At 41.1% G+C, this 15,512-nt stretch overlaps 1 protein-coding gene across 1 annotated transcript in view; it reads right to left on the bottom strand.

Annotated features, from left to right (window-relative positions):
* Positions 1-11,138: 11,138 nt before the first annotated feature.
* The window catches only part of atp2b2 (ATPase plasma membrane Ca2+ transporting 2), a 107,760-nt gene continuing 103,386 nt past the window's right edge, over positions 11,139-15,512 (bottom strand). Inside the window, exon 24 of the mRNA XM_053445569.1 lies at positions 11,139-14,700. Within this exon, the coding sequence (XP_053301544.1) occupies positions 14,389-14,700 (312 nt within the window). The 3' untranslated portion in view covers positions 11,139-14,388. The remainder of the gene's footprint in view (positions 14,701-15,512) is intronic.

The following is a 15,512-nucleotide window of genomic DNA, read 5'->3' as shown; positions in this document are numbered from 1 at the left end:
CATGAATGTATAGTCATTGCATGTATTTAGCATGCAACCAGTCCGATTAAAAAAAACATATTAACATCTTGTAAGCATCAAAGCTAACCATTAGCCTACCAACACTTTGCATGAATAGGTAAATGCATGAATATATTTACGATTGATTTTACTTTTCAAGACTGGTTCATACTTACACAGGTCAACGCAGACCCAAGACTTTATCAATCTGCAATTACAGCGCCAAACACTAGAGGGCGGTGGAGTTTCTATGCCTCTGTGTATGTACTTCAAACAATAGCGACTGCAACTCGAATATTAATTGTTGAATGTTGAAGATTGAGCTCACTAATGACTGTAATGCAGAGGGAAGATGTTTGTGGAGATGATATTCACGATAGTTGAAGTGATTCAGTCATCATAAAAAGAAATGATCAAACCAAAATCAAGCCAAACTAATCGATAAACATGTCTAATATATTTAATCGCTATTCATTTATAACAGATTGTATTATTATTCGGATAATTGCGGTACAATAATTATCACATTGTTTGGCCACCAGATAATTTTTCATATTTTCTCTTTATATTATAACAACCAAATCTAACATATCTGTAGATACTATTATTGTGATTTGATGTTAAACAAATACAATTAAAACAATTATTGGACATACAGATATTATCAACATATTCAACAGATCTTTCATTTTGTCATCACTGTCAAAAATGTGTTGTGCTCTCGTCTGCATGAGCATTGAAATAACAACACAAAGTAAATTCGGATTAATTTGTGTATACAGCAGCAGGCTAAACACTTTCTTTCACCTCAGGTGCTTGTTGGTTCAAGACTTGGGAAGTCAAGTCCTGATCCTCAGTGGGAGTGACCCTGTCTGATGTATCAATTGATGTCAATAGTTCTCCCAGTAGCTCCTGGGGCTTTGCTCCCAGCATAACAACTCCCAGCTCTTTGTTCCGTCCAGAAGTCACTGTGCACCCGAGCACACAACATGAATGGATTTCCTCATTTCTAATCACTGGATTGTTCTCGTTAGCAGCTAATGATGAATGATCTACTGTCATAAAGTCTTAATAACACATGCTGTTTTAAAAACAACTGTTTCCTTACGGGATTCAAACAGGGGAGTTTGTAGGATTTGTAAAGTTTGTACATACACTAGTTGATTGCCTGGTTTCCAGGCGTGATAGTGTCGGTGCACAAGGAACTCCCCTGACTCTAAAAGCCTGACCTAGTCTCTAAACGTCCCTTCACGAAAGGGTCACCCGTCATTAGAAGCTTAAAGGAAGTGCCCTGCATAAAAACTATGGCCACCCAAAGCGGCTGGCAAACCCTGCCTGAGCTTTTCAGGCAAAGTCAAGTCCTTTATTTATGTTGTCCTGTACAACATCATCAGAGCGGGAACGCTTGATGAGAATTAAACACTGATCATCTCATGCAGACTCAGTAAGAAGCTTCAGAGGATCAGGCTCCTCGTGTTTCTTTACTCTTTGGATACTTGATGAGAGGTTTCTATTCCTCCTAAATATGTTGCCTGCAGCTGCAGTGAGTGTGAGTCAAGCAACACAAAAAAAAGACTTCTGACATTTTCTGGTGTAGTTTGAGCTCCTTTGTGTCAATGCACATGTTAGAAACCCTTTCACTCCAGCACTGATGGTGTTCGGACAAAATGGCAACAGGTCATTCTCCTCAACCATTATCCCTCCGTCCTACTGACTCCAGAACAAGCAAGATGCTTCACCGTGATTGGCCACCTTGTTCTTCAGGGAACACAAAGTTGTTGTGTCATTGGTGTAGGAAGTCAGGAGGGACAAAGAGAGAGAGAGAGAGAGAGAGAGAGACAGAGAGAGAGAGAGAGAGAGAGAGAGAGAGAGAGAGAGAGAGAGAGAGAGAGAGAGAGAGAGCGAGAGAGTCTGTGTAAGAGAGAGCAAAGGGGCAAAGAGATTGAAAAGGTTGAATTAAAGAACTGTAGTATGTTACAGGCAGAGATGGAGGGAATAAGGTAGAAAAGGGAAGAATGATGAAAACTATAAGAATAAAAAAATAAAGGACAGTGAGAGGACTAGAGTGGATCAATGTGTCCATCTGCGTATGTCTCACGCTCTTCACACATGATGTTATGTAACTGTGTGTGTTTTTATCACACTTTTGTGAACACTGCTCAATTTGTATCAACATATCTCTGTAACAAATATCTTTTCCCTTAGAACTGAAAAGTGCATCGAGTCATTTCAAGCGTTTGCTCTTTTCACAGATTTCACTCCAAACGGTAACAGCAACTTCACCAGCAACATGTACTGTCTGTTTTATAGTAGTCGGGCTCTGAGCAGATTCTCAGTGCTCATCACTCCTCATTAACACAACTAACACTAAGAAATCGGACTGTTTCATTTGTATTTGTTGTAAAGTTATCGGTTTATCAAGATGTTCGAATCTCAGCCAAACATATAGTGGAAAATCATCGTTAGTCTGTTGGGGAAATGAATGATATAACCAACGTGAAGCATTTAACCCAAGTAATATTAGTTTGCTTATTAATACTGAAAAAAAAACATAAGTGGAACATGTATGTGATGATATTCTCGGAAATAATATTACATTAGCATATACATGATACATTTTGGCAAAGACGTCCCAAACCATATTTCAACTTTCCTCAGACGTAAAAGAAATTACATCAAACTACTTTAACATTTAGGAAGAACATTAACTAGTTAAGTTTAGTATTATTTCCATGTGATTTCAGGGATATGAAAGACGTGGTGTTTGACCCACGGGTTGGTCGTAGCTCTCTCACGCTAACAGCTGCTCTGCTTTTAGGTAGAAAGGAGTCTCTTGTTTCAGCTTCTTGTCCCACATTATAATTTTATGATGAGAAGGCAGGAGAAGAGTGGGATATCTCCTGACATGAAAATCTACCTGACCTTAATATGAACATTTTAGAAGCTTTCAACTGATGTCAGGCAAAAAAAAAGGATTTCTGGTTGGAGAAACGTTTTTTCTGTGTGCATGTGATGATTAAATGCATCATAAATTGGTGCTCGTGAAATATTTAGAAATACTTGTGGTTTGCACAGGTTACATACACACAATAAACTGTCTTTAGTGTATGTTTTATCAGTACATTTTGTGTCGTAAAACTAAGGGTTAGGGTTAGGGTTAGGTTTAGGGTTAGGGTTAGGGTTAGGGTTAGGGTTAGGGTTAGGGTTAGGGTTAAACACAAAAACGGCAGGAGTTCAATTTCACTGCAAACAAAAGGCCATAAGCTGGTAATGCATGTGTTCTGTTAGAACAGGATATGATAGTTCATGCTGGTATTAGAGAGGCTCCACTGAGCAAAGAATATAAGATCTTACTCAAGAAATGATAAAGGATTTTGCTAGATGACTAATTTGATCTTGGCAGAGACACAGTGGTTTGACCCGACCTGGTGTCTGAAGTGTTGAGGTGTTGTGATACACTTGTTGTTAAAAACTGGATTTTATCATTTAGCTATCAAATATATCACAAGCATTGCACTCACAGATGAGCCTGATCTGAATTGGATATGATCGGAGTCGGGGCTGTTGCGCTCATTGGTTAAACCCATAGACAGTTAGTCATGTAGAAAACTAAAGATGGAGGTGTAGACAGCCTGAAGACTGAAGACTGATCAGGGAGGAGTCGGCTGAGTGAGTTGGATCTGAGACAGGAGCAGTTTAAACAGATAATAGAAATGTTTGCATGCAGGGTTGTTTCTTGACTGGACCTTCGCTCAGCTTCATCCTATAGAGGAATTGGGAATGAACGGCATTCCTTTGAGAATCTGATGTGTGTAACATGTCTGGCGCTGAGCCCACTCAAAACAAGAAGCCAAATCGACAGACAAAAGGCTAAGTCATAACTTTAGCCAGATTAACCATTCAGTGCCCTGCGATAGTCGTGCTTTGCCAAGTGTATAAACCCTCAACTCAATAGAGACACCGTCCCACATCTTCATATCAACAGCAATTTGTTTGAGCGATTCAACCAGCCGCCCCTAGAACATTTCAACACGGGTCACTTCACTGAGAAAGCTTAAGACCGCATTGATGCACAATTTTCACCAACGACAAAAAGAAACTGCGAGGGAAAGTGAGGAGAAAAGAAGCCGGGGGGAAACGCGAGACAAAGAGCCGAGCGCAACAGATCCCAAACTCAGGTTCAACAAACTGCCGGCGGCCAATCGGCGGCATCTATTCACCGCACTTGAATTCAGGGTTTCCTTTATCCCCGTGCAACACTTAGTCTGGTGTCCGACAAAAGGTAATATTTACATTCACAACAGCACCACGACAGTGTCTGATAACAGCATGAAACAATCGGCAGGGCAATTTAGCTGGAGTCACCCCACACACACTCAGACATGCATGGACACACACACACACACCAGCACACACACATTCTGACCCCACCTTACCGCTCTCCTCAGCAAGTCCAAGAGCTTTCTCTGCTTGGCAAGGGAGGAGCGTTGAGTAGCTACCGACCAGGCCACCCAGTAGTGAGTGAGACCTGCCAACAGCAGACCAGTGCACATGCCAATGGAGCTGTGAGGGTTGATATCGGTTTGCTGAATATTAATACCACTACAGACTGATGCCTGTGTAAGAGCACACACTCAAAAACACATGCCGAATACTCTGAAGGCAGATATTTTCTCTGTGTAACATTATAAACAGTGATATCACATTCAACTTCAGCTGCTTATTCTGCTTTTGAGCTGTTGAAAAGGTATCTGAGTCTGTAATGACTAAGCAAGCAACCCTAACCCTAACCAGCAAGAAAAAAAATGACCTTCTGTACATACACACCTGAGATGGGAGTGAAGTCGATAACACCTGTGTGGGTGTGCAAGGCCTGAGGCATGTTGAAGGGTTACAGCTTCTCTTTCAGAGGATTGTCTGGTTCAACAAGACCATGAGTCCAGTTCTATCACAGAAATACCAAATGTAGACTGAAGAGTCCGAATAGATAACTTTCATTTTCAATCACACGTTCGCTGACTTGATGATAATTTTATTCGAGCCCTCCACTCCACAGATTCCTCATGGGGGACTGATGATATTAGACCTGATGTGCTGTTGTACATTCAGCCATTCTGTGTCACCACTAACCAGACAGCCTTCTGATGCATGAGCTCTCTCTACATCCTGGAGAGCACTGGACCATGAGTGACGAAGACTAACTGTACATATCACACATATAACTAATATCATCCATCCCCCTCTCCAGCTCATTCTTCCCTCAAGATGAAATGTTGGCGCCGCGTCTTCCGCAGAATTTTTTTTTTGTCATTTCACTTATCGCAGACTGACATCTCTGTATCGACACAATGAGCGGGGGAATGAAGCTATTATACCTGAGAGGTTTGGAGGAGGAAGGTAATCACAGACCTGTCCATCAGAGGGTGTCAGGGGTGTGTTTGGTGTGTGTGTGTGTGTGTGTGTGTGTGTGTGTGTGTGTGTGTGTGTGTGTGTGTGTGTGTGTGTGTGTGTGTGTGTGTGTGTGTGTGTGTGTGTGTGTGTGTGTGTGTGTGTGTGTGTGTGTGTGAGGCAGAAAGAGGGCAAGCAAGCCAACATGTTTGTGTGTGAGATGTGGTAGTCAATATATCTTTGTGTATATTCTTGTTTCAGGTATTTCCGGAAAAACTAAACTTTTAAATTAAGCAGGAAAATGTATGTTTATCGTTGCATAACCATAACCCTAACCCTAAGCCTAACCCTAACCCTAACACTAACCCTAAACATAACCATAACTAAAACCATAACCCTAAACCTCCAACTCATAACCCAAACCAAAACACTAACTATACCAATATCCCTAACCATAACCCTAAACATAACCATAGCCATAACCATAACACTAGCAATAACCCTAACCGTAAAGCACTTATAGACTCTGCAGATTCAAAACAGATGTTTATTTCAGAGATTATTTCATGTGAACATCCTCCTGACGACACCAGTGTATACATTTATTGAGACAATTAAAAGAGTCTCAGAACATAATCCAGTCATCACTTGCATTTGTCACCACAGCGGGATTTGGATATTTGTATACATATGAAGAAAAATGTCAGTATGGTCTCTGTCCTTGGTTGTGACTAACATCTCATCTCTCTCAGGCCAGTCACCGCCCTCTGACCTCTTCTGTGTCAGTGCTGTCACTGGCTCAAGGAAATATTTTCACAAATTAAAGCTCAACATTGTTCAAAACAAGAGGAAACAGGAGAATCTTAACGACACAAAGATCTAGCAAATTATTTGCTTAAGGATTTTAAAGCTCCTTCAAATTAAAAACATAATTCAATGGCAGAACTTGTTGTATCTCACAAACTCAATGTGTTGCAAGTAGATATTTATTAGTTTTGAGGGTCACAAGCTAAAAAGGTTTGGAACACTTAAAATATAAGGTGTCTTAGCGTGAAGGCCACAGATGACCCCTACTGGTGTGAATTCTTCATCGCAACACCACCACCACCACCACCATCCCCTCCTTCAGGGATTTACAGACTGCCGCTGGACATCAGAGAAGCTAGTTCAGTAAACGTCTTTAGCATTTAACAAGATCTTACACCCGCCAGCACTTCTAAATGTATTTGTTACTTAAAATCTGTTCTCTGTAGAATTTAGCATGATTTTATCTTATTGCATTCAAAGCACTTTGAGCTGCATTTCTTGTATGAAAGTTTCTATACAAATATATTTTATAATTATTATTATTTATTTTTTATTTGGGATATAACAAGTAAACCACACATCACCTTTGCTTTGAATCAACTGACATGTAGCTGTTAGTGCCATGAAAAACATGTGTGTGTTTTCCCATGTCATTCCCACAGGCCCCTCCCCCCCAACAGGAACCATAGTCTCCCTTTATCCCATTAAGACAATTGCAGAAACTGGCATTCAAACGTGCATTTGCACGTGTGTGCGTGTCTTTGGTTGTGTGTGTGTATGTGCGTGCACAAACCCACACACACAAACCCACCTTTTCAGACAAATGCACACAAATATACCAAACCATCTACACACTGGGCAGAGAAAGAGTAATTTCAAAATCAATCCTTTTTGAGAAAAGAGGGGGAAAAAGAAGAGACCCCTGAAACCTCCACCAGTGTTGGCTGATTGTAAAGGACTGTCAGTTACTGCAGGCTTCTATTGGGCCAAAGGGAAGCAGCAGGATTCAACTTGGGGCCCAATAAAGGGCCATTCTTCCTGGAAATCGGCCCTCGCACATGGACTTGAATGCACTCGGGTGCTAATCTTCCGAGCTGTGGGAGCCCACTCTATATTCACAGGCTGTGTCGGCCCAGCAGGCACAGCCGCGCATAATGATGCTATCACACTCAACGCTGAGGCAACACAGGGTTAATGCTAAAGTACTGAGACCTGTGATTGTTGGGTTTCCTCTGTTCTGTTCATCACACTGGATGATTGAGACAGGTACATGTCCACACCTGCAGCAGCAACATGTGAAAATGGATTTACACTCAAAGTAAATGTGTCGACACCATATGGTCAGGTTCTTTCAAATTACAAATAAAATATCTAAAAATATGCTTTATATGAGGGGTCTGCAATTTCCTAAAAGGTTTCTTAAAGTTTCCTGTACAGTAAAACATATTTTATCTGAAATACTTTATAAGTTCCACTGCTGCCATGATGATCAGTGATGAAATCCTAATGATGAAGATGGTGATGATGATGATGATGGTGATTGTTTGTTTTTTATAATTAATCGATCCATCCATCTTCTACAGCACACTGCCTCTCCTGTAAGGGTGGCAGGGAAGTTGGAGTCATCCCCTGCTGACACTGGGTGAGAGGCAGGTTCCTGGACAGGTCGTCAGTCCTTCACAGAACAAACACACAGAGACAAACAATCCACTCTCACAATCACAGCTAGAGTCAGTTTGAAGTGTCCAATCAACCCCCCCCCCCTTCCCCCCCAGACACAAGGAGCACACACCTCACAGAAAGGCCCAACCACGATTCAAAGAAAGAAACGTCGTGCTGTGAGGCGACTGTGCTAATCACAATGTTGCCCAGTATACACCAAGTATAGACACAGTACACACAGGTCCATGTAATACCTATGGATTGCCCTCACCTCTGTTATGTGAGAGTCATGGTCAATAGTCGACCTGCACACAAAGACCATCCATTATCATTACACCCTGTTGTTCTTGTCTCATTAACGTTGTTCTGAGTGTGTGTCTGCTCAGTGTGTGTTTGACAGCACTTTACACTGATGACACTGCAGATATTCCTGTGGCATCGTGGTTATCGTGACCTTGATCACACTCTATCACGCTTAAAGCAACTTCTATTCGAAAAACTATGTTAGTGGGATTTTTCTTTTCATCTTTTCATTAATAGAATGTCTTTAATTAATTTAAGCTTTTGAATGAACAAAAAACGAACACATATTAACACACACTAAATTCATGTGTATGCTGTGATCATGGTTAAACTGTTACCCAATGTCAGTAATGAAGATCCATGTCCACAAATCACTTCAATCTTCAGCTGCCCTCGGATGCATTTTAGCACCTTCCAGCTCCTTGTTTTGATTTTCAGCTCATTTTTACTTTCTGTTTTGTTATTCAGCTGAAAAGACTCTAAACCTCTACTCTTCAAAAACTCCCAGCACATTAAGAGCTGACAGTCGAAGTTAGAGACTGGCTGGTGAACATGTGGAGCTTCAAGCAGCTGAGGATCCAGATGTTCCCCTCAGGACCTTCATTCATCAGGTGCACACACAGACTCCAGATTACTGCAGGCTTTACTCTGTTTGAATAAGGAAATGTTTGCTGGATGGAAAATTCATCATTTTGTTGTTTGAAATTGTGCTTTAGGTCAAATAATAACAGTTCAGGGACTCATGTGGGAACCTCTTGTCGTGACCATCACTAATCAAGCTCTGGACTCTGAGACAATAAAACCTTAATAAAGAAAAATTAGATGATGGCACTCAGGATTTAATAAAATGATTCCAGTGTCTCTTCTGTTCCTTTGCACCACTCATCAGAATCTTGAGATGTCTGAAAAGGACGAGAGTGAATCATCTCGACCTTTGTCGTTTTCTAAAAGACCAGTGATGATGAGGAGACACTTTCCAGGGATCTGAACTCAGGCACAGTGGTCTCAGCTTTGTCTGGTGAAATACTGCCCTCCAGTGGACTCACACGCTAAGATACAACCTCTTCTGTGACCTTTGTTATGTAACCTGCTCAGTCATCGCCCACAACATGCTGTAATTATGTCTGACTGATTAATCTGGTCGCTGCCGCAGGAGGAGAGATCGAATTGTCAACTACAACAATTAAACACGCATTAATGACATGCACAACTTTTCATCCACCCACCGTGTGTTTGACAGCATTTGAGGAACACACACTCCGGGCATCGAGCTCTGCAGATTTGTGCTTCTCCTGTTAAATCGTACCAGTGTCGCACTTATCCTGACACGCAGGCTCCCATTTCAAATTAAACGGAGAGATTAAGCCGCAGCTACTCTGTGATGTTCTTAACACGCCATCCTCCCCCTTTCCCCATCTCAACTGGGTGAGATCACTTCTGTACAAAGCTACTTTAGTGCTGCAGGCATCAAGTCAGTATATTTAGCACGTTGATGTGTTTTTAACCAAACTACAGCTCGTAAAAATCTTAAAGCAGCATGCACACAGTGTATGATAAATATTGTGGTACCAGCAGGTGCCGCAGCACGTGCTGGTCGGTCACCTTCAGTGTAATACAGTATATGAGAGCATGATGATGGCAACATGAGAAAAACTGGTCAAATTGGGTATAGAGATCTATCCCTCATCACCACTGCCGAGATGCCCTTGAGCAAAGCACTTGCATGAGCCCTGCAACCACAGATCACGCTGGTGTTGTGCCGGACAGCTTCTCGGTGGGAGTAGGAACAAATTGAGCGAATCCTTCTTTTGTCAAATCTGCTTTTTCAAGCTGTGTGATTCTGCTGAGTTTCTCACCAGCTACTGAGTGGATGCTGTGAACTTATATACAGAGTAAATTTTTCCCTAGAATGTGAATCTTAAAACTTTCCTGAACTTTTCTTGATAATTTTGTTGAGCACCAATTCAAGGTCGACATTTGGGGAATAGAACTAACAGAAACTGTTTCTACATCGCCGCCTGTATGGATGGTTGATCCCTTAACTTTTTTCTTATGTGCCATTATCGGTACATAAAAAACTCTGATTGCCGTGCTTTATATAACATAGAATATGCCAGTTGTTACGCTAACACACTAAACCGCGAAGGGGAACAGCAGTTGGTGATCAGTGTATAGTCGTAAACTTACAAAATACGAACACACTAATCTGTCGATTTGCTCCCAGGTCACTATGCTCAACAAAACACAACATGTGCAGAATTGTAATTTTAAGCTAAATGTTGATTCAGTTTATTGCAGATCTGTTTGGTTGCTAAGGTGGAGGTGAACCTCTAAGAAGCAGATTTTCAATTTCTAATGGCCACAGATCCATATTTAGTTAGTTTATGTTGGTCCTGTCACAGGTTCAACTACATCAGTGAACATGTCACTGACCCTTCAGTTTACGTTGTATTAACGGTCTACTTCTTTGCCTAGTTAAGTGAAACCTGAATTCATTAGCCTCAATCAGAACCCTTCAAAACGACTGAGTGGAAGTGGAGGATGAACCCGAGTCAAAGCGTCTGATGAAGAACAATCAATGAGAACAGGACATGTGACACGGCGTAGGGACACATCATTCTGGGTCATGCTGCTCTGGGAGATTTATTAAGTGAATTTTTCATTTTTTTGGGTTTTTATTATGTTTTTCACTTGCGCTCCTGTCAGGAGTGGAGTAAATGGGACAGTCAAGCAGCAAGAGTCACAGTTCATCATGATCATCATCATCAGCATCATCATCATCACCGTCACCACCGTTAAATATCATCATCATCATCATCACTCTCCTGATACCATTATAATAATCATTGAACGTTTTTCCTCGAGCTAGAAAATAATTTACATCACATTGTTTTTACTGACTTTTGAGACCATAAACATTCCAGCAACACGCTCAGGGTTAAGGGTGGGTAACAATCAGAAAAGCATGACTTTTTGCATAGTATTAAATGAACAAAGACATTGAGTTCTTTATTTACAATTATTGTATAGATAAAAAAAATATCATAAAAACAAGATGAACACTTAAATCACTTACCCATAAATGGTATGCCAAAGTGTTATCTGTTGGCATTTCTCTTTTTCTTTGTTCCACAAACTGCATGCTGCTAAATACAGTACATCGAGGCAGGTGAGAGTATATTGCAAAAAGTATCATTGATATCATCATTATCATCATCAGCATCATCATGGTCATCATCATCATCATCATCAGCGACGTCATCGTCAACATAATCACTGGTTGTTACAGAACGTGTGTTTTCATTCAAACGTAATCACGAGCTTTTTGAAGTGGTTCTGACAGGAGCAGTGATCGATCGCACACAGCCAATCAGCTGCTTCGGCAGTAAGACTCATGATGGTGCCTGATGGGAGACGGAGTCAGGAAGAGTTTCCTGTTTTCACACCAGTCCGCATAGAGTTCGTCATTGCTGTATATTTACAAAGATTATTTTCAAACTCTGCGTCTTTGCGTCCTCTTAAAGCTGAACGTCCTCTTGGATGTAAAAGTGGTTTCGAGAATGTTGGCTTAGGTCGTTCTTTTGTAATGTGTTTTTGTTTTTTTTGTTTATTGTTTTTCTTGTTTTTGTACAGACAAATAAACTCAAAATTGTCAAGTTAAAACATTGGAAAAAGGAAAATACAAACTAAAATCAGCTTCTAAGCAGAATATCAGAATCCAGACTGGTGTTTTTCCAACTTAAATAAGACAGATTTTTATTTCAATGGTCCATGTCAACGTTTTCAACACGCCTGAGCTGACGGGTAAAGCTTGTGCACCCTCTCCAGATGAACTGATCCGATGGGAAATGACAGAGGAGGAGGATATAAAAAGAAATAGAAAGAAAAGATAAAATTGCTCAGATAAATGATTGTTCATACTGTTGTAGTATATAGGATTTTTAAGTAGAAAAATTGTACGTTTTTTTTCAAGTTGCATAATGAGCCTATCACGTCATGCTTGCCAATGACTTGGGTTAGTATTAGAAATAACAATAGTACAGACTAGTTAAGTGGCCTTGTCCTTCTGAGTGCAATAAGACTGGGTAAATGTGCCCTCTGTATGGAACCTCTCTCTGGTAATGTCTGATTGGTCAAAGCACGATAAATAGTTTACAACTAGTGAGTACAGTCGAGATGCTAGAGTACTGGAATATTCTGTGACGGCAGGAAGACAAGCTTGGTTAAAACACATAAAAGCACATCTAGAATTACACCACAGAAGTTTTCATTCATAACCAGATAGTGCAGAAAGGGAACGTCTTTTTTTTCTATATATATATATATATATATATATATATATATGTATGTAGAAAAAAAAGAGTCAAAGCAACATTCCATTTTTGTTGTGATTTTTTTTTGGTCAGTTTTTCCTTTTTCTTTTTGAGAAGTTAAATATGCCAAGAGCTTTGTGAGGTTGCACATGCCCTTCTTGAGGAAAAACAATTTGCAAAATAAATCAAAATTAAATCAAAATATAAGATAAACAGCACAATATTTTCAAATTTAAAGCAAACAAAAAAAATCTGATTTACGTGCAATTCAGAGAATCCAAATGTAAATTTCTAATATGACTCGATTGCAGCCTTGTGATGATCACACAGAATTTGTAAAACATCGAGTCCTTCTAGCAAACAGAGACAGTTCACTTAAGCGTCCTGATATCAGCTTGTGACTCGAGCCCTGAGCCAGGCCAGCGCTGAAGCACAGAAAAAAAACACACACACACACAAAAAAAGAAGAAGTAGTAGTGAAAAAAAGAGCTAAATATTTCCCCCTCTGTCACAAACTAGGAGGCCTCCGTTTAGAAAAACCAAAGGCAAGCCACTCCAACTTGATCTCAACAATCATATAGAGTTATACTAAGATTCCACATTTACTACGTATCCCATTATATTTTGGTTTCTTTTTCGTTTGTTAATCCTCTAAAAATATCTACATTATTTGACAAGATAGCAGGCAAATTCCAGCACATGGTTTTTCAGTAATAACACACCAACACAGCTCTGGTCCTTCTGAGCGTCAGCTTCGCCCTCCCTCCGTCTAGAAACCAGGAAGTTTATCTCTACGAGGTTGTAAACAAATTACATTCTCTTTAAGACATAAATAAGTCAAAGTATTTCGAGCCATTGAAGCAGGAACAAGGCAACATGCCGACAAACAAAGATAAAACTCTCTCTAAATATATTTATATGTATTTATATTTATAGAATATATCCCATAAATGCTATCGTTATTTTGTGTTCCTCTCTTTCCGACAGGTGCAAAACTAAACTGTGCAAGTTGAGCCCTACCACCTCCTTACACATATCTGTGTCTATGTATGAAATAATTTTTTACAGGCGGGTACATGTTCATGCCACACAGACGAGGGGACTTCGCAGGCCGGGAGCTCAGAGAAGCCGTCTTTAAAGTAGTGATTCTCCGCGAGGCCCGAAGCCCATCAGAACCAAAGAACCCCAATAAAATTAAAACCCCTTTTAAATAAAACTTGGGTAATGTACATTCATGCAGGAGCAACAATAATAATAACAATAATAATAATCAGAATCAGAATAATAACAATGCTCTTCAATTTAATTTAAACTATAATCAGTATTGACAGTGTTATTGTTGAGGAGAGGGAGTGTGAGCGGAGTTTGAAAGTCTGTCCTGTTTCGTGGTTTTCACTCCTCAGCAGTGTCTCCCTCCTTATCGTCTCCTCCCGGTGCCACGGGGGGCACAGTTCATACATATGTGCAGTCAGTGGCACGCTTATACAGTACATGCTAACACGCATATAGTCATACAAACCACCGCTGCCGCCACTCTACACATACAACCATTAAAGCAGGATGGCTGAGTAGGTTTTGTGGCTCTGCTGCGCTTTTTTGATTGTATGCTAGTTAGTTTTTTTTTCACCTTGCTGTATTACTTTAGATTTTCTCCCTTTCGAGAGGAACGGAGAGCTTTAAGAGCTCAAGCTTATGGGGGGGAAGGGGAGACATGTTGCCACAGGGCCTGTCCTGCGAAGGTGGTAAATTGGGGTCTGAGGGGGCTGTAGGAAAAAATTCAGCTGGAACTGGGGGGAATTTTGGGGGTTGACATGGTGTGAGGTTGGGTTTAAGGTCTGGAGGGAAATAGGGAGAGGCACACCCAGACTTCAAGGAGAGGCGGTCGAGAGGTTAGAGCTGAGGTTTTGGATCAGGGTTAGAGGCTGGTCTCCAGGCTGTGCAGAGGGCTGGCGGGGCCGGAGGATGCAGCCGATTTACTGGTGTCGATGGTGAGGTTGATGCCACTGTCGATGGCATTGTTGTTCTTGTTGGGGGACGTGGGCTGGCTGGAGTAGATCTTCTTCCTCCGAGCGGAGTCTTCGTCCGTGTCGTCGATGAGGGGGATATTGGGCGTGGAGTCTTCTATCCGAAATTCTGGGTGTGTCATGAAGTTGTGGATGGATGTTCTGGAATCGGGTTTTTCCAGGCCTTCATAGAGGGAGCTACGGAATGCATTCACAACGCGGATCTGTCGTAACAAAGGGAAGAAAGAGAAGGAAAAACGATGAGAGATCTGGACAGAGATTAAAGGGAAGGGTAGGAGGGACCCTCGGGATGAAAGAGGGGGGATGGAAGAGAAAGGGGGGAAGGGAGGGGGGGGGCTCTCATTTGAGGTCAAATAGGTGGTGAGGGAGGAGAAGGAACAGGAAGAGAGAAGGCAACTGCAGTCTGTGTTCAGCTTTCACATGATTACTACAGTTCACAAGTCACTCAACTGTAGCGTGCACTAAGGTAAACAGCAAGGAAAATAATCAGAAAAAACACGATAAAATCATACATTTCAAGGAAAAAAACAAATTACGAAGCAACACAAACGCTCGTTGTAAGTATACGCTTTAGTCCAATGTGCTGTATACCTAGAAACAAGCCACGTTAATAAATGGAATGCTCACAGCAAAAAATAAAAGGAGAATATCACATGCAAGTTTGAAGAAATCTTGTGGACGAGGTAAGTAAGAAGGAAAGAGGTTAGATCTGAGAGATCCAATCGGGTGGTTTAAAAACTTCTGGAGGCGCCAGAGTACTGTCTGGGACAATATCCACACAGAAACTGGATGAGACACACAAAGCACAGGGTGGCAGAAGCATGGTCGCCACACAGGGCGATGGAGAGAGTCTGCACAAGGAGGTTGGTTCAACACAAGCATCGCATTGTGACACTCTCAACAAAACAACACATCCAAATAAAAACAGTGGCGTTGAGACAACGAGCGAATGCAGCAGTTTCATATTTCATGAACACAGGAAGTAAACACGAAACACAAACAACATGCAACAAGA

The sequence above is a fragment of the Pleuronectes platessa genome, chromosome 2, assembly GCF_947347685.1.
Source record: "Pleuronectes platessa chromosome 2, fPlePla1.1, whole genome shotgun sequence".
NCBI classification, from domain to species: Eukaryota; Metazoa; Chordata; class Actinopteri; order Pleuronectiformes; family Pleuronectidae; genus Pleuronectes; species Pleuronectes platessa.
The sequence above is the reverse complement of the archived record's forward strand: the minus strand, read 5'-3'. Positions and strand labels throughout refer to the sequence as shown.